General features: G+C 33.6%; 1 protein-coding gene across 1 annotated transcript in view; it reads right to left on the reverse strand.

Moving 5' to 3' along the window:
• Window positions 1-523: 523 nt before the first annotated feature.
• The window catches only part of Ir25a (ionotropic receptor 25a), a 53,153-nt gene continuing 32,723 nt past the window's right edge, over window positions 524-20,953 (reverse strand). Inside the window, exons 16-21 of the mRNA XM_067087141.1 lie at window positions 20,459-20,594; window positions 18,700-18,899; window positions 14,587-14,719; window positions 11,724-11,851; window positions 9,726-9,909; window positions 524-2,590 (exon numbers count right to left, since the gene is read on the reverse strand). Of these exons, the coding sequence (XP_066943242.1) occupies window positions 2,551-2,590; window positions 9,726-9,909; window positions 11,724-11,851; window positions 14,587-14,719; window positions 18,700-18,899; window positions 20,459-20,594 (821 nt within the window). The 3' untranslated portion in view covers window positions 524-2,550. The remainder of the gene's footprint in view (window positions 2,591-9,725; window positions 9,910-11,723; window positions 11,852-14,586; window positions 14,720-18,699; window positions 18,900-20,458; window positions 20,595-20,953) is intronic.

Below are 20,953 nucleotides of genomic sequence, written 5' to 3' on the forward strand. Positions count from 1 at the left end.
GTATAAGGGAATTGAATCGTATTTTGTAGTTTCATAAAAAAAGACGCGAACTAATAAAACCTTAGCTGTCGAATCATTTCACGTTTGTTCCAAAAAATGTCTGCGAACGAGCTTTCAAGTAACTATGCTGATATTTGCATTTAGGCAATCAGTACGCACATACACACACGCGTGCACATACAAACACATATATATGTGTGTGTATATACATGAATATATATATATATATATATTATATATATATATATATATATATATATATATATATATATATATATATATATATATATATATACATACATATCCATATATTATAAATATATACATATGTATATATATAATATATATATATATATATATATATATATATATATATATATATATATATATATATATATATATATATATATATATATAAAAATTATATATATATATACATATATTCATATATATATAAATATATGAATATATATATATATATATATATATATATATATATATATATATATATATATATATATATCCTTGGTTGCTTAGATAGCTTTTCATTCGTTTTCCTACACTTTACTCTAACATTTTTGATGTAGTCGTCATTAGAAGTACAGGCTTATTTGTTAGTACATGATAATTCTCTCAAGATGCACTACGGTCTCTGACAATTTTTGAAAAAGTACCTTTTGAAAATGATCTAAAAAAAAAAGAGGGCAGAGATAATTTAGTGTTTCTAGGTAATGCAAACGAATAAAAAAAAAAAACTTGAAAACTGCTTCACATCCCTCCTCCTTCTAACTTCCAAAAGGACTGAAATGATCCTCGCTTTGTCCAGTTCAGACGGGAAAGGTAACATCAACCAGTTCATGCGACAACTATGGACTGTCCGCGTGAGGAAATACGGTTTAAAATGACAACGAGGCATTGTTGTTGTTCTAATTTTGAAAGCAGCATTCATCTGCTTCTCCTCTGACGGGCTAAAACGTGCTGCGAGTGAAAACATAAACACAGGATTTGATCGTTCTTCTTCTTCTTCTCCTTCCTAAGAATTAAAGTTGTGGCAGGTGATGTTAGTCACGCAAGGAACAGGCTAACAGCTTTCCGGGGAACTAATTGTGCGACTATGGAAGTGGATGACGCGTATCTGTCTCCGCTACGCACCAGCTTAGAGCTACAGAGAGACTGATGTTCACGTCTTTTTTTTTTGCACTGTGACCTCTTAAAGATAATATCATAGAGCGAATACAAGGGCAGAAGGTCAGGAACCATTTCCATCGGTTGGTTAGCTGGAAAATCTTATAGGATAGTCGTTGGCGGGCTGCGATTGGCTGAAAAAGCCCTTACTGATGCGTTTCGGGGAAGATACTTTCTACGAACTGATTTATCTTGCGTTCCTTGCAGGTCAAAACCACCTGTCACAGCTAACACAGTGACTGTAGAACATTTGCACTCGTTAATGTCCTTCAGTATCTAGTAAGCTTTGTTGAGCACCAGGGACGGGACACAATTATTATTGTCACATCAGGCCTGTAGACCTAGGCAGAGCAGGAAAAGAACTAGCGTTTTGATATTAACTCTACAAAATAGCCTTGCATTAGGTACGAAACTGTCATCATAAAAAATATTAACCTTTTGACTTCCCACCTAGTGCCAACAAGACTCTTGTATTCATTACAACTAAAATATATATCATTCAGCTAATCTTACACACACTCTTAAATCACCGAGTGGTTTGCTTTATACAATGTGACCTAAGAGCATTATACGTACATATCACAACAACAGTATCGATATTCCTTGGATATTATTAGAGCCAGCGCATTCAAATGAAAGGGTATTACATGACCTGTTTTCGTGGCTCATAACCTGTTTTTTATATATGTTTATTATTTATTAATTTATTTATTTATGGCGTCTGACTAAAAATAAAGAACAGCCATACATAAGTGAAACCCTAAATGAAGATGAAAGGGAAAATTTCGTAATATTCATCGTGTATCTAATGGAAAAACAATATATTTATGTATAATTTATACAAACGTGTTTTGTAAGCATTATGCATAGAGCATGAATTAGATAAATATAGATTATACATACAGATAATTTTAGTCGTATGAGCATATAAACATACACGCACTGACATACACATACGTCTTTGCATGTGGACATATTAGTATGTAAAAGTTTAGTATATATTTATACGTATTATATAAAGTATTTCCAGTTGATAACGTACACTCTTCTCGAGACGTTTAAATAACATAGTTTCATATTGGGTAAGATGAGTTGAAGTGGTGAAAATTTCTGTTACGCTAACTGTTAAATTTTTGTTGAATGGAAACCATACGTAACTGTCATTTACATACTTATTCTAAGAAACTCGTCCCCCAATTTATAACAATTGGCCTGCGTAGTTATCCAATCACCAAAATAACAGTAATTAATCGAGCCAAGTAAAAACCGATAGCGTGACGACATTCTTGACCTTTTAAAATATTTACATTCGTCAGCAGCTCTCTTTTCTTCCTCTTCTTGCTGTTCTTCCGATGGAACTCGGCTCTACCAGGGATTGGCAACCGGTGCAATGTTGTATTCGCCACTGTCCGGGGAGATGGGAAGAAAATTCAAATTAAAAACAGGGCATTGTGCGGAATTTTAAGAGAAATAAAACATTTATGAGTCTTGTTTTTTCCTCGTTCAGTAAAAAGAAAATTAATTGCACCTTTTCATCCTGCATGCAAAATTTATTTCTTAGGACACAGAGAGATGTGAGGTGCAACCACATGGATTTAACGCAGTTGGTGAAAAAAAACCTCTTCATACAAAATCACCTATTAAAGTACTATGGAGTATGAGGCTTTTTACTGAAGTAAAACTGTAAATCTGACCCACATTAAAAAAAACACACATTCAGAAGGAATGCGATCCAAGGGTGTAGCTTATCTATAACTTCTGTTGTATAGTAGAGACACAATTTTCGCCAAAAAATAATAATTAGTGGAAAAAGGTATTATTAGCCTGAGGAAGCAGTAAAAAAAAGTATCTTGAAGTACAATTCATCGAAAATGATGCCATGGTTTTGTATACCACTTTAACATGAATACATGTAGAATATATGTAGATAAATATGTGTACTGTATGTTTATATGCATCTACATGCTGGTATACACACGAGCAGATTAAGAAATTTGATCAATGTATTGATTTATTCATGTATTTATGTATTGTTATTTTCTATTGCTTAACTACATAAAAAAATCGCACATACACACAGACACTTCATTACTAGAGCGTTGTTGCAGCCTTTGGCCCCTAACTCATCCACCTTTTAGCCTTTTACTTTACTTCTGTTTCTGTTTCCTTTCTTCCATTTTGCTCTCTAACCTCTCTAACTATAACATCTTAGGCAACTGGGGTAAGAGTCAAAACTGTTTGTGAAGTACATCATGGAAATATGACTTAATAGAGAAAATCACGTTTGAAGTATTTTCCTCTAAACTGAATAGGGGTATTCCACATATTCTTAAAAGCCTGCAGTGTGAATGATAGCAGCTCTAGGTGGGTCTCAAACTAATGACACAAAAACTGCATAACTGATAAAGTTTTGTGGGCATAATGACAGTGCCCTTGGTTTGGTCTCAAACATATAACAATATTGAGTCAAAAATTTGGAGAAGCTTGTTGTTAATTCAGCCATCTGACTTATATCATCCATTGAGCAGGCTTTAGAAGTAGTGTCACTATTCTTAGAAACAGCTAAGAGCACAGTCCAACTGAATGTTGTAATTATATCACTAATTGGAGATCCAAATCTGAAACCTGTAAGCTACAGTAACTAGCGACTTCATATCTGGTGACGGGTTGAAAATCCTGTCATGGCCGCTTACCAGTCCACCCAGCATATAGAGCAACTGTTTAAGGACCTGGACAAGCTATGTTTTAGTTAACCCTGCTTACTAAATTAGTAGTGATATTGGCCCAATGTCAACCAGGCTACAGCGGGTTAATCTAGGCCCAGGCAAGGACAATTCCACTTGATCTACATTGCTGCACAGTCGGTTTCGTTTACTTAAGAGTTAGTCTGAGTCCTTCTAGTCTACAATGGAATACTGAAAGAACGACTTCGTTCTCGAATCCGAGGATGAATTGACTTGTGTAGCAAGGTAATTTAGGTACTCGTTGATAGCCAACAAATCAGGAATTTACCAGATACAACAGAACAAAACTCATCTGATCGGAGGCTAATGGTGTAAGAAACTAACTGAAGCCGTGGGAGAAAATTGTTTAAGTGGATGAGCCTAACGTGCCTTTGGCTGGTCGCCAAACCAGTGACATCAACATTGGTACTTTCAAGGCTGACGGATGAATAGAGCCTCTGGCCCAGTCATGAATAATATTGACAGCACTGTAGTAGAGAGCTGCATTGACTAGAAGGACTCAGACTAACTCTTAAGCAAATGGAACCGACTGTGCAGCAATGTAGATCAACTGGAATTGCCCTTGCCTCGGCCTAGATTAACCCGCTGTAGCCTGGTTGACACTGAGCCAATATCACTACTAATTTAGCAAGCAGGTTTAACTAAAACTTAGCTTGTCCAGGTCCTTAAACAGTTGTGCTATAAGCTGGGTGGACTGGTAAGCGGCCTTGACTGGATTTTCAAACCATCACCAGATATGAAGTAGCTAGTTACTGTAGCTTACAGTTTTCAGATTTGGGTCTCAAGTTAGTGGAATAATTACAACATTCAGTTGGATTGTGCTCTTGGCTGTTTCTAAGAAGAGTGACACTACTCCTAAAGACTGCTCAATGAATGATATAAGTCAGAAGGCTAAATTAACAACAGGCTTGTCCAAATTTCTGACTCATTATTATAATGTTTAAGACCAAACCAAGGGCACTGTCATTATGCCCACAAAACTTTGCCAGTGATGCAACTGACTTTCACCAAGAAAATAAAACAATTGCTTTAACCATTTGGCTGCAGTTTTGGTGTCATTCGTTTGAGACCCACCTAGAGCTGCTATCATTCACACGGCAGGCTTTTAAGTAGTGTCATTCACTAAGAAATAGCCTAGGTGACAATCCGTTGGTGCAGCCAGCAAAGTTGTTTAACAGTTGCTGACCTAGGCTGGATCTCAGACAATATATATATATATATATATATATATATATATATATATATATATATATATATATATATATATATATATACACATGTATGTATGTATATAAATATTATATATATATATGCATATGTATATATATGCATGTATGTATATAAATATATATATATATATATATATATATATATATATATATATATATATATATATATATATATATATATATATATATATATATATATATATATATATACAAACCATTATTGTCATAGACACCAAAATTAAAGTTTAGTGAAAACGCGTAACATATACACACACACACACACACACACACACACACATACGTACACAAATTCATGCTCTGAGCCAAAATAATTCTTTGTCCAACGACTTAAAATGAACTGAAGCAAAACGAGAAAAGAATAGGAAAAAGTAAAAAAAAAAAAAAAACAGAACACCATGCAAACATGTGTCGATATGCTTATAATAAATATGTTAATATCTGTCTCATTTTGGTTATCTGTTAATATCCGTCATATTTTGGTATACTGCAGGCACATCGTTTTCTTAATTTCATTGAAATCATTGCGATATGGTTATCACTTTTTCTAGGTGTTACACTGTTTTGTGTAATATGACAATGAATACTATTGTTAAACGTGAACTGCCTATAATACTGCGAGGAATGGTTTGATTTTCGTCGAACATAATCCGAGTAACATCCGAATTTTTCAAAGAATTGGATTCCTTGCAATTCATTGCTCTTACGATAAAGTTTTACATTTTTATCATTTTTATCAAAGATATAATGTTTTCTTTAGTTTTTATCAAGGTTACCTTTATGGTATTAAGATATAATGTTTTATTTTAATGTTTTGTTTGCAAGACTAATGCTTTCGTATAATGAGGGCAATCTGTATAATCTTAGGTAAATTTAAAGTGTCAATCAAGCATTCAAAGTTAAATTTTCAATTTACGATTACCCTTCATTTACTATAAATCAGTCTGTCCTTTTCAGTTTTCTAACTGAAGCATTTGAGTTTCAGGGAATATATATATATATATATATATATATATATATATATATATATATATATATATATATATATATATATATATATATATAGACGAAGGATCTTATAATCCGTTGTCTTACTATAATTTATTTTCCATCATTTTGTTATTCCTGTCTTATTTTAGTTGTATATATATACTCTGTTTATATTCTACATCATTTTGTTATTCCCGTGATAGAATATATATTTATATTTATATATATATATATATATATATATATATATATATATATACATATATATATATATATATAAATTTATATGTATATATGTATATGTATATATATAATATATATATATGTATATATATATATAGTATATATATATATATATATCATTGTATATCTATATATTAAGATAATAACCTCTTTAATGTAAGCATATCACTCGATAACCATCAAAAGTTCTTTAAGTAATCTTACAAATGTTGATTAAGATAATAACAGTCCCATCAAAAGTTCTTTAAGTAATCTTACAAATGATGACTACGACAATCCGTCGGGGTCACAGGTCACAGGTCACGGCTTCAGTCACTGATCGGTGGACTGGCGATTAAAGTAATACTTTCAGACTTACTTTACAGGACGGAGAAAATGAAGCAAAGTTTGAAAAAATAACATTTTGAAAAATAACATCAATGAGTTGAAAAACTCTTCCATGTCCCTCATTCTAAAAGCAGAAGATAGTTCGGTTTTAGAATCTCATTTAAACAATTTACATCAGGTGTTGCTTGCTATTTGAAATTTTGCTAAGGCAGTTTGTCAAGGAAGGATTAAAGGAAGTGAAATTCAGTGGAAAATGAGGCTATAACCCCTGATGATATATATAGATGATTTTGGCAAACTTTTAATTTACACTTACACTGAAAATAATTGTTTCAAAGAATTTACAAAATGCAATTTATATAGAGTGATAATTTTTCTTGGGAGAGATAGAAATTGAAATAGTCTAATTAAATCTCATACACTTATGCTGCATTACTCCGAGTATACTGAATATTAAGAATCCTTGACGAGAAGGTAATTATGTCAAGAATCTTTAGAGGGTTTTGTAATGCAACATTGGCAATAACATTCTTTATAGGCAACACTCTTGCAATTATTCCAACAGGAATTTTACCCTTCAAGATATAACTAATAAAACGCCAAATGCATTCACTGGAAACTCAAAGAACACTTTAAAAGTGATGACAGAATTGGTTGTAATGCATGATCTATTTTATTCACTCCATCCATTGCATGTTTTGATGATTCTGGTTTCCAGTATTCAGAAATGATAGATCATTCATATGTCTTGACTGACAGCATTATTTTAACGTTTGACTTTTGTTGATGTTTACATCTTTCCTGAAGTTGCAGGAAACTGAACTTGAGAACGTATAACACGAATCACAAAACCGGATAAAACCTAACAGAAAAAAAACTGTAAGGAATTAAACTGAAGTCATATAAATTGTTTTACAAGGCTAATGCCCGAGGAGTGCGTAAGGAAATCGACCAATGTTATAAGTGCTACGTAGGGACTCTGATATATGCAATAAACAAACTTCCGAGCAACTAATAACCGCAATTAAATGATCGAGGCGATTTATGCTGACTGATCGACAAAATGGAGCCAAGCATAAATCACTGTACTGGAGGAAAGATCACGTCACGAAGAAACTTACATTTGTATCGATTATGAAATCACTATGATAAATATAGAATGGCACTTGCGGAGTAACGAGTAAAAGAAGCGATGAACTTGCAATTGATGGCAATGTGCAAGAGCTGAAAGTATTAACATGAGCATGTATAGCAATCAAGGTCCTTGAATAAGTTTTCAGAATATCAAGAGCATATTAAAATTAAAGTTAAAGTCCTCCTGGGCCTCTGTAGGCTCATAGGGCAGGCGCTGATCTCCTGTTTCTTAGGCCGACAGCCGGAGGGGGGACAGGTCCCAATGCTTTTTATGCTACATTGAAAAGAAAATATGAAATCAGAAACTTATAGCAAACCTTAGTTTTGAACGAGTGCTTGAAATCAAGAATAAACTAGGAAATTTGGTACAGAATCATAAAAAAAATATAGCAATTTTGCGAGCCACTGAAATGCTTCCCGATGAAACAGTCCAGTAAGATCAAGAAGTCATACATGAGGGGAACATGAGAATGAGAAATTACGCTTTGAAGAGAACCAGAATAACAAAGAAGTGATAAGAGAATGAAATCATGGGCTTTGTAGCTGTTGCCATGAAAGTTCCAGGAAGCCTAATCAATCAGAGACGTACATCTCAAACCAAAACCGTAATACTTCAGCATTCATAGGAGCTGCGAGTTTTTGAACATACTACCAACGCATTTAAAAGCAAAAACGAGATATTATGGAATAAAGAATTTTGCCACGAACTATGAAACCAAATAACGAAACTCAGCAACGACGCTACAAAAAGTGGCAATTAGCAAGCAAAGGGAACGCTTGATTCAACATAAAAGCAAGTTACTAAATGACGGAACAGCTGTTAAATCGAGCGATTAACCGATTTCAACGTTGCATGTTAGGACTGGACCATAAAACTTTCGGGCATAGCCATGACCACAGCTAAAGTGGTCATGAAAACAGGATTTATACCTGAATCGCTATAGTTAAAATGATTCACCTTCGAATATTTCAACCGTCAGCAAATCAGTGTTTTAAACAGCCAAGTACGTGAATGCTCGTAATTTACTGATATGATTTTAAACTATGCATAATTTCCAGTCATAATAATGGTTTGTGTACTAGTTCGTGAATGCTCATAATTTATTGTTATGGTGTTTTTTTTTTTTATATAATACGCAGTTTCCAGTCATAACAATAGTTTGTGTGCTAGTTCGCAAATGCTCCTAATCTATTGCTATTTTTTGGTAACTAATGCACAATTTGCAGTCATAGCAATAGTTTGTGTACTAGTTCGTCGCGAATGCTCGTAATTTATTACTATGTTTTTGTAACTAATGCACAATTTCCAGTCAATAACAATAGTTTATGTACTAGTTCGTGACTGCTCGTAATCTATTGCTATTTTTTGTAACTAATGCACAATTTCCAGTCATAACAATAGTTTATGTACTAGCTCGTGAATGCCCGTATTTATTGCTATGTTTTTTTTTTTTTAAATAATGCACAGTTTCCAGTTATAGCAATAGTTTGTGCACTAGTTCGTGAATGCTCTTAATTTATTGCTATGTTTTTTTTAAATAATGCACAGTTTCCAGTCATAGCAATAGTTTATGTACTAGTTCGCGAATGCTCGTAATTTATTGCTATGTATTTTTTTTAAATAATGCACAGTTTCCAGTTATAGCAATAGTTTATGTACTAGTTCGCGAATGCTCGTAATTTATTGCTATGCTTTCGTAACTAATGCACAGTTTCCCAGTCATAACAACAGTTAATATACTATAGTACACAAATCATTGTTATGACCGGAAACTATGCACGAACGAGTGCTCAAAACAGCAATCAGTTACGAGCATTCACGAACGCCACTGAGCGAAACCAAAGGAAACCTTACTTGTACTCCGTGTTGAAGTTAGACTTATCCCTCTTGCCACCACTGTTAGGATATTCCTGCACGGAGAGGACTTTGGCGGAGTCCGAAATCTTGCCTCCCTTCCTGTGCTTGTACCACCAGTATTCGAAGGCCAGGGTGATGCAGGCCAGCCCGATACCCACGAAGATGACAATGAACACACCACCTGCAGGAGAAAGGGGGCGGGGTGTGATTTCGTTTAGAGACGAGGCAATGTTTTGAGTTCTCGTGTTAGCGGCTACAAATCTTATTAGCTTATTCGTGGAGCTATATTGGGCCATAATGCCATTAGATTACATCTTCAGTGTACACCAGTCAGGTATCTTGCTAAAACACAATTTTTACAAAAGTAGCGAGAGAGAGAGAGAGAGAGAGAGAGAGAGAGAGAGAGAGAGAGAGAGAGAGACTCTTCATACACAGTAAAACTGTTTGATTATTTATTATTAAGAGAGAGAGAGATAGATATATATAGAGATAGATAGAGAGAGATAGAGAGAGAGAGATATATTCATACACAGTCAAATTGTTTGATCATTTATTAAATATATAGAGAGAGAGAGAGAGAGAGAGAGAGAGAGAGAGAGAGAGAGAGAGAGAGAGAGAGAGAGACTCATTTTCTCATACTCAGTAAAGTTATTCATTCGTATATCAAATAAAACCTGCTTGTTACGAATTATAAATCTGTGGGCGTTCGGGGTATTCCGTTACTTTCAAAATGGAGCTGCATAATATAACATTAAGATACTGAGATATTAAAATACTGAGCAGACACCTATCAACAGAAACCGATGCAAAAACGCCTCTAATTGGAAAATTAAGTAGATTGTTTACTGATAAGAGTTATGAAGCCTATTCCCTTTACGAATGAATCTTGCACAATTCATCAGAGAGCAGGCGCAATTTATTGCTAAAAGACAGCTATAGTAAATCGAGCAGGTAAAAATAACATTTGGGAAAAGGCTTAAGATATTTCATTATCGAAGTTAAAAATGAGGCGTTACGTGAATGGAAAAGAGCAGTCATTCCCTTTTTAAAAACATAGGTAATGTTATTTTACAAGCTCAATAGCACAGCTGTTGCTTAAGGAATTGCAAAGAACAATAATATTACTCTATATTAGGACAAGTAATAGAAGTGTCAAAGGAAATGAGCGAGCGTAATTTGGCAAAAAAAAAAAAAATTATAAAAAATAAAAAAACACACACACGACATTACTTATGTATTTATGGGCTCATAAGATACGTGACAAATCATCAGAAATACTGTCTATTTTAGGGCCGGCAACAAACGTGCCCAGGAAAAAATGGCAGAATTATTAGATTAATGTAAAAGGAACGTTCAAAATGCTTATTCACTCAGGGACCAGGTAATGCAAGACAGATCGCCAGAATTACTGTTCATTTTAGCGCGTGTAATAGACAAGACTAGGGGAAGACAGCAGCCATATATATATATATATATATATATATATATATATATATATATATATATATATATATACATATATATATACATATATGTATATTTATATATATATATACAGTATATATATGTACATATAGTATATATTTAAATATATCTATGCATACATATGTATATTATATATATGAATATATATATGATATATATATATTTATGTACATAAATATATATATATATATATATATATATATATATATATATATATATATATATATATATATATATATTTATATTATATACACATATATACATATATAAATATATATATACACACACATATACATATATATATATATATATATATATATATATATATATATATATATATATATATATATATATATATATATATAGTATACAGTATACACAAAGAAACACACGCACTTACCTATTAAGAACACGACAGAATGACCGCCTATTTTAGAACACACAGCATATAAGAAAAAAGAAGGGGGGGGGAAACGGAATCACCTAAAAAAAAAAAAAAAGAACACCCACCGATATTCTCGATGCTGATACCATCGCTCTGATCGTCGTCTTTCTCGCAAACCTTCTTCTCCGGGTTCTGATTCCACCAGCGTTCCTTCAGCGTCTCGAGTTTCCTCTGATTGAGCAGCTTCAGGATGCTGTAGGGGGAACAGAATTGGCGAGGAGACGAGATTAACGGAAGAGCATTAAGTTGGGGGATGGAAGGCGTGACTGCGAACGGAATTGCCTCGAGAACAGAGAAGCTACTGAGCGTTCAGCTTAGTGCAGTAAAGATATTCTAATGCTTGGCATAAGCAAAAATATGAATAGGAAATATCATATTATATTAGGCTATACATGACGTAATTTTGGTCGGATGTGATACTTAAAACAAGACTGTGAACAGTTAAATGACATAAATGAGTGGAAATCAATGCTGGCAAGATTTCAGCCCATATAAAGAAAATAATCGACCAAAGTTTTAACTGAGAATAATCCAGTTGCTTTGATTTAGTAAAGAAGTGAAGAAAATGTATTTTGAAGAAAATACGATTATTTAAAAGTGTATAGAGGACTGGAAATAGCCGAGTAATAACAGTAAAAAAAAATATTTTTCGTTAATTAGGAAATACAATATTTCATCTAGATCTAAGTTATTAGTAGAAGGTAGGGCACTTGTACGCACATAACACCAAACGTACTACTAAGCATGCATGGATTAGTGCAAATGTAGAGATATTGGTCAGACAACGCTCTGCATTCTCGGATGTCCAGTAAAGCATTTTCTCTATCCCATTCAACATTTCAACCCAAGTCTCATGTTACAGAACATATAGATAAGAAAATGCAAAATGTAACGCTATACATGCTTAATATATGCATGCAACATATCTAAAGATCAGCTAAACACCAAAAAACAAAAGTTGTGAAAAACAGGTTACGGCGGTACTCTCGAAATGAGGAAGTAAAAATTATATCTGATAACCTTTAGCGGCTGTTACCAGATATGTCTACTGATGAAGCTGAACAAAGCATGAACAGCATGAATATTTTACACACACACACGTACATATTTATAATGTGTAAATATACATATTTATAATATATATTTATATAATATATATATATATATATATATATATATATATATATATATATATATATATATATATATATATATATATATATATATATATATATATATATATATATATATATATATATACACACACCCACACTCCCACAAACACACACATGTATATACACACATGCATGCATACATAAAACTCATTTATATACAAAACCACAGCTACTGAAATATATAAAAATATAATTTAGCTGATCTAATTTATATAATTTAGCTTCTATATGGCTTATTAATTAAAAGGAGCAAAATAATTCTACCCCTTCAAAAGTACTACTTAATACCACTGAATCATCTTGCTCATCGTGCATTTTGTAAGTCTTATGTAAAAGAAACCGACTCCTTTGAAATGCAATGTTTATCGATCAGCCATGAAGTTAATGTTAGCAGTTGGCGTTAACCATTACCATTAGCTTGTCACGAATATTAACGGTTAAAAATCATGCAATCAGTACTAGTTTCAGTTCATGTTGGTATAACAATTTTTAGCTCTGGTAACAAGTAAAAATTTACAATAAATATTCCTGAGAATCTTTTTAACAGTTTTGGTAACGCGTTTTAGCCAGACGTAACCTTCGCAATCAGTACCAGGAATAAGAGAGTAATGATTGCAAAGACTTTTAAGTAATGATTATTTGGCTGTAAACTCCAAGGTAATCATGCATTATTCCACGATGCTCAAAGCACCTGACGTGACTTTAGTGACGCAACAGCAAAAGCAAGCTACGAATTCCTTCCTTCCGTTTCAGCAAAGCAAAATGAAACCAGAAAATCAAAGAGATATGAACAGAAGTCTGTGCATTCTCAGTTACGAAAACCAATCTCATTATGTGAGTAAATTTAAGAGGAACTCGGCTTTGAGGAATTTCCTCTTTTGACATGACTTTGGTGACGCAACAGAAAAAGCAAGCTACGAATTATTTTCTTCCTTTTCAGCAAAGCAAAATGAAACCAGATAGTCAAAGAAATATGAACAGAAGTTTGTGCATTCTCAGGGATGAAAACCAATTTCATTATGTGAGTAAATTTAAGAGGAACTCGTCTATGAGGAGTTTCCTCTTTTGCACTGAAGCGTTCGAAGTATTCTCGCATTTACTGAAATAATAGGAAACTTCTCATTACATGGTAATCAAAACCCTGAGATTATCAAGTTTCAAAATATCAATTTTCAGCAAAGCGAAATCCATTATTCATTGTGCTAATAGAGGAAGTGCAATCAATGTTTATCTGGTAATGCAAAAAAGGTACATGAGAGAGAGAGAGAGAGAGAGAGAGAGAGAGAGAGAGAGAGAGAGAGAGAGAGAGAGAGAGAGATATTTATGCTTCAAATGATATATACAGGAAGAAGTTCTGTTCGAAAGAAGAACTCGATCAATAAAACAAAATGATTGGCTTACATTGTTCTACTTATGTGCAGGCTGAAAACTACTTCAAAATATTTACAGAATTCTACGAGATAGCTCATTCCCTAAAACTAGTTCATTGCACCCTAACTAATGAAACTGATTCTTCTATGTAATTGCTGCTATGTAAAAATGCTACTATGTATATATACAAATGCGGTTCTCATCGTGAAAGCTAATTCTCAGTTAAGAAACCAAGAATCACTTCTCGCTTCAGGGGGGCTATTGACACAGACTACGTGAGACTATGACTATTCCCATTTGCATACCTACGTATTACATGACACTCTACAAGGCTATGGTGCCTGAGGATTACTTTTCACGCCCAAAAACACCACCGACTTACGCGTCATTGAACTGGTCCTTCAGTGGGGATCCTTGCTGGACAGCCACTGCATAGGGCTTCCTAGAGAACTCCTCACCTACCATCTGCAGATCACAGTTGGTCAACACCAGGTACCTGATGTCTGTAGCGTCGCCTGGGAGAAAATCACGAATGGGGTGAGGAAAAGCAGAGAAGAATTGGGGTTGGGAGAGAGAGAGAGAGAGAGAGAGAGAGAGAGAGAGAGAGAGAGAGAGAGAGAGAGAGAGAGAGAGAGAGAGAGAGAGTTCTTGGAGCCTGTGATTCATCACACCTGTAGACACCCGTCTTTAGCCTATATCGACAATCGTCTGTCACTCGCTGCCTCTCCTTTCAGTAATTATCAGCTACTTGGATGAATCAATTAGGAAACAGGCATAGTATACCTAAATATATTTATGTCTTGTGGAAAGAGAAAATGATAGTAAAAAGAGAAAAATGAGAGACAGTTTTTGCTTATATGATAAAGGTTACGGTTCGTTAGGAAATTAGGTGGGTAAGAATTTAGAGATCGCTTATAAGGACCGGGGATATTTTGAGTCATCTAGGGGTAATCAAGACCGTATATACGACTTGTTGACATTTTCATCATAATCTCGAACAAAAATTATTTTTGAAAGAAAAATATGGGTTCCATTTGTCACTGTCAGTCCTTATAATCTGTGATTTCCACTTACCCATCAGTATAGTAGTTATTTCAACGGGATTATAAACTGTTTAATCAGTTAGGCATTTTTATATCAGTGGAATCCAGTCTACGATATTCAATTTTCAAAATCTCAAATGGAAAAGCGACTTGTGTTTGATCGCAGTTTATTTATTTTTACGATTTAAAAAAACTGTTAGAGTCTAGACGATGATGCAGTACGGTCTCCATGCAGTTCCCATTTAAAAAAAATTTATTTTTATTTTTTAAAAAATTAGCCAGTCTGTGGTCAATGTGCTCAAAAACATCTCATTCACATGACACAGAACGATCATGGCATGAAAAAAGTGCAAAAATCAACTTTTCTGGGGACAAAATGTTTCATAAAAAAAAACAACAGTTTGCAAGCAAACTCAAAATTCTGAGAAAAGTTGCATTATTCATGCTGCGATCTCCACGTCAAAAAGGGAGACAAAAAACACAAAAAAGCATTTCTTTGAAGAAAAAAAAAACACAACGAGATACAAAATACTTAAGGGATGAAAAAAGGGGAGAGAAAAAAAAGGTAGTATGACTTGGCAAGGCAAAAATGTATCTCCAAGTCAAGTCGAGGTTGAAAAACTCACGCCCCCGAGAGCTGGTCTCTAAGGGGAGACCCCTTCTGCACCGCCAATGCGTAGGGCTTTTTGGAGAACTCGTCCCCGACGGACAACAAGTCGCACGCTGTCAGAATCTCGTACCGGATATTTGTGGCATCGCCTGTTTCGGATGGACCACTTCGTCAGAATTGCAACGATCTCATAGGGGAAGATGACTTCGCGAGAATTAGCATGAATTCACAACGCTAAGTCACTGTTATTGATAAGGTATCATTTGGCGATCATTCTCGTTGATTCACCACGCCTAGTAATTTTGATAAAGTCTACTTTAAATCTCTATTAAAAAAATGTATTACGCTACTTTAAATAGTGTAGTTGTGGAATTTCATCGACTTTATTAGGCTTTCTATAATCTTGGCTCCTAAAACTGAGAAAATAATGCAGTCATTTTGATGGTGAGAATGTTCCTTCTTCCGCCTAAAAAAAGTAGTCATTAATGGTCATAAGGGGCTGAGAGCCTAAGCAGGGACAATTTTCCATATCAAGTAAATGGCATTCTGAATATGAAATATCTTTCACAAAGGCATGACTATCATAATCCTTAAGAACAACAAGCACAGACAAAAAATAATAATTTACAAATTCCAGCTTTCTGGTCAGGTAAAGAAAGAGAAAATACTTAGAAAACTGGATTTGATAATTCGCCTTTTTATAATATTCCCAAAAAACTTTTGATCAACTTTTCGGGCACAGAGAAGGAAAAATAAACGGCACAAAGAAAATGGTGAAGCGGCTCTACAATTCAACGATTAAAGACTCTGATAAAAACAAAATCTCAGATATGACTGACACTATATAATGAAAGTAAAGGTCTATAAAATGATACGTCAAATTACAGCTTTCTAAATGTCTAACTATTTTGTCTAATCTCAACATGACCGTTTTTTGGTCAACTCCAGGATTCTTATATCAGGAGGCAAATTCCTGAGATGTATGCTAATATTGCACCAGCCCCGGTTTTTTTGGAATTCCCCTAGGTTAGGTTAGGTTAGTTTACGTTAGGTTAGGTTGGGTTAAGTTAGGTTAGATTGGTACCTCTAGAGTAATTTGGGTATGGGAAACTTATATTAGTACCCTGGAATAATTTGGGTGTGGGAAACTAATGAGATTATTTTCAAAAAATTCTATGGTTGGTTTTTTCAGGGAAAGGCCTCGGCACTCGGTTACATCTCGGGAAAAGTGATTTCGTTTGGTTTATCTTTTTTTTTTTTTTTTTTTTGTAATCCGTAATGCTCAAACGTAATCCGTCCTGTTCTCAACTCCTTTCAGCTTCCTCGTAATACAATTCCTTCGCAGCTCTTATGAAGTCTTGGTAACTATTTCGTTTCACTGATATCTCACAACAAAGAAAAAAAACCTTAAAAGAGAAAAAGTAGACTTCTCAGTCTTAAATTGAAAATATCCGCGAAATTTGAACGTTTTTTACATGAACTGTAATCTTATTGGTCTATTCTCTTCTTTACCATTAATACTTTTCGTTTGGGTTTCACCGGATTTTTCTGTTTTGTCGAAGTTTCTTCTCTCATCTCATTTTAGCTTTTTGGATAACTACTACATTATCTATTATGGTATTGAAAAGATTCATAAAAAACATAAAAAGTTTCAAAACAAACGGTGTACTCTGGAACATAATATTGACCATATACGTATGTATATGTAAACACATATATATGCATACATGAATACATACATGTATGTACATACGTATGTATATAAATCTATCTTTTTTCAAAAACATTCAGTAGAAATCACAATTTCCTAATTCCGATTGGTATATTCCAACTCCCATATGAAGTACTTCGGCACACCTGCTTTATATAATCATGTACAAATTTGTACAAATGGCTGCAGTCAATAACAGAAAGAAACCCAGTATATTATTTTCCTTCCTAAGTAGACAGTGAGCCGCATGTTGGTTGAAAAAAACTTTCTTCCCGAGCCAGTTTGCGTATAAAAATTAAAGTGTTGACATCACATTGTTATAAACTAAAGGTTTGTTCCTGTGTAAGTGTAGGAATTTTTATTAACTGTCTGTACCGAATTATTCACTGAAGGAATTGGTGGTATTAAATTATTTCACCTTGATGAATTTTCACTTTTGGCACGCTGTTACATCCTGCAAGCAAATGTTAGTGCCTGATTTCTCCTTAATATATAATTCTGTTTCTATAACCTTGAAGAGCACCTTTTTCTCAGCCGATGTGAGCGGTGCAAAGAGTTACTGGGTAGGCTTATCAGCTAATTACACTCTTAAAGGATTTGGGAAAGAAAAAAATTACATTGGCATGTTTATCAAAAACCAGTCATTACGAAATATGGTAATTTTTTTATCGTTTTGTGGGTAATCTTTTTTGTTTTTTAACTTTTCTTGTAATTAGACATCTCAGGATCCAGAAAAACAACACTTGCTAAAATAGTATGCCCCTGACTCTAATTTCTTGTAGTGTTATTAGATACTACTAATGTAATTATATTAACACAAATATATATATATATATATATATATATATATATATATATATATATATATATATATATATATATATATATATACATACACACACACACACACACATATATATATATATATATATATATATATATATATATATATATATATATATATATATATATACACATGCGTGTGTGTGTTAGAATGTGTGTGTGTTAGAATGTGTATTCTGTATGTCTTTATGAGAAACCACCCCAATCTGTATACATATTTGTAGATACAAAATGTAACATTATTGCACAACTGAGCAAAAAAAACTGTGCTTAGCTCATTATACCTACCTATGAAAGCAAAACCTTCGCTGGATGAAGTAGATTTCCTTACTCTCTCAACCGCGGATTCCATGGTCATCGGGAGACCAGCTTCCTGCATGGACTGCCACATCTTCGTGTACTTATCGCTGACGGGGTAATCCCAAACGGCTAACTTGGCCCTCTCCACCTCGCTCATCGAGTCATTGAGGGACATGTCCTTCCAGATCCTGGTGGTGGTGAAGGAGGAACGAGAAGGAATCTTGAATTTATGAAATGGAAGTGTCTGAGGGGTAGTGGTCTTCCTACGTCTCTGGTGTGTTTAGGTATCGATTAGGCTTAGACTGAAGTTTTTGAGTTAGACTGATTGCAGAATAGATCTGTCAGATTTGTGAGGTAAATTTAGGGAAACTTAATTTTTTTCATAATTTCTTAACCAAGTTCAGATTTTACCAGTCTTTTATGAAACTCATTTCTAAATTATCAGTCCTCACTCTGTCATTTGAGCAAATTTCAAATTAAGCCAGAAGTGTTAGTTTCATTATAGTCTTAGAGCTAAACGAGAATAGGAAACTGGACGTTTTTAATGATGTATTCTGTCAGTGAACATAACTAAAGGTTTTATTGATAGAGTTTACTAGAAAAACTTATCGCAGTACAAAAAGACAAAAGAAAAGGTGTATTTGTGAAATGTTTTATTAGAAGTCCAAAATTCTAAGATCGATCTTCCAAGCTTTTGCTAAAATTAGCAAAACTGCTTCACTGCAGCATCAATCCATTCTCGGAATATTATAGTGACATCAAAAATAGAAAAGATTTGCCTAACTGGTATTACATTACAGTGACTAGCTTGCTTACGTAGTGAATTTCCTTTTGCAACTAATAGGGAAAAGTGGCACAATATGGTTCTATTTGGGCCTATTTTTATCTGATATCACCGAATTTATCAGTAAATTTTTCATAAATCACAGACAAACATTTGTGTTATGTTTAAATACTGGCATATATATATATATATATATATATATATATATATATATATATATATATATATATATATATATATATATATATATATATATATATATATATATATATATATATATATATATATATATATATATATATATATGTGTGTATATATATATATATATATATATATATATATATATATATATATATATATATATATATATATATATATATATATATATATATATATATATATATATATATATATATATTATATATATATACACATATATATATATGAAGGCCAGTCTTCAAGTTTTATCACTTCAAAAAGCTATGGTGATTAATTCACTGGTATGGAATGGCATGGAATATAGAGTGTATAGAGTTTTGCGCTGGAAAGGAGATTGAGAGTAGATAGGTTTGAAAGGAGTAACAGGAGGAAAACCTCGCAGTTGCACTGAAATAATTGTTAGGAAAGGGTGGGTAGCAAGATGGAAGAAAGATAATATGAATGGAGTTACAGTAAAAGGAATGAAAGGGGTTGCAACTAGGGGCCGAAGGGACGCTGCAAAGAATCTTTAGTAATGCCTGCAGTGCACCCCATGAGGTGCACTGACGGCACTACCTCCCTACGTGGGATTAATTCAATGTAACATTAAGTCAATTGAAAGAACACACACACAAACACAAACAGTTAACCAATGAAACCTAACAGGTTGAAAGCACTGCAAAACTATGACCTATTTTTAGACGTCCAAGCTTTAAAATTTCAAGCTATTAGTGGGAAGCCATGATGTCAAAAGATAATACTCACTCGTAGAATTTGTTTTCAATGTAAGCCATGCGCTCGAAGTATGTCATGGTGGATGTGCCGTTGACAGGGGCGTACTGAACTTTGTACTGGTTTGCCAAGTCATCGAGAGATTCAATGGGCGTGTCCAAACGCGAGACTAGAAAGGTGAACAGGATCATGTCAAAATCGTAACAGGAAATAGGCAGTTCAATTAATAAGTAAAAATAATAACAATAAAAAGATTAATGGATAAATAAATGAAGTCTAAACATATCTCAAAAGCTATGAACTGGACCCAAGAATAAAGACGAAGTCTTTTTCTTTATTATCTGATGGAGGCCTCCAACCCCCAGAGGGTTACAGAATATTCTTTGACAAAATGGCGATTGTTGGAAGTAACATCAGAAGGTGATTCTTGAACCTGGAGCAAAGGAGTACTTAGAACTAAGTCAGAAAACATAAACAACTAATAATAAAGTTCTAAGATAAGCTTTCTCCTAAATACCGACGCTACCA

Source organism: Macrobrachium rosenbergii, chromosome 43 (genome assembly GCF_040412425.1).
Source record: "Macrobrachium rosenbergii isolate ZJJX-2024 chromosome 43, ASM4041242v1, whole genome shotgun sequence".
Taxonomy (NCBI): domain Eukaryota; kingdom Metazoa; phylum Arthropoda; class Malacostraca; order Decapoda; family Palaemonidae; genus Macrobrachium; species Macrobrachium rosenbergii.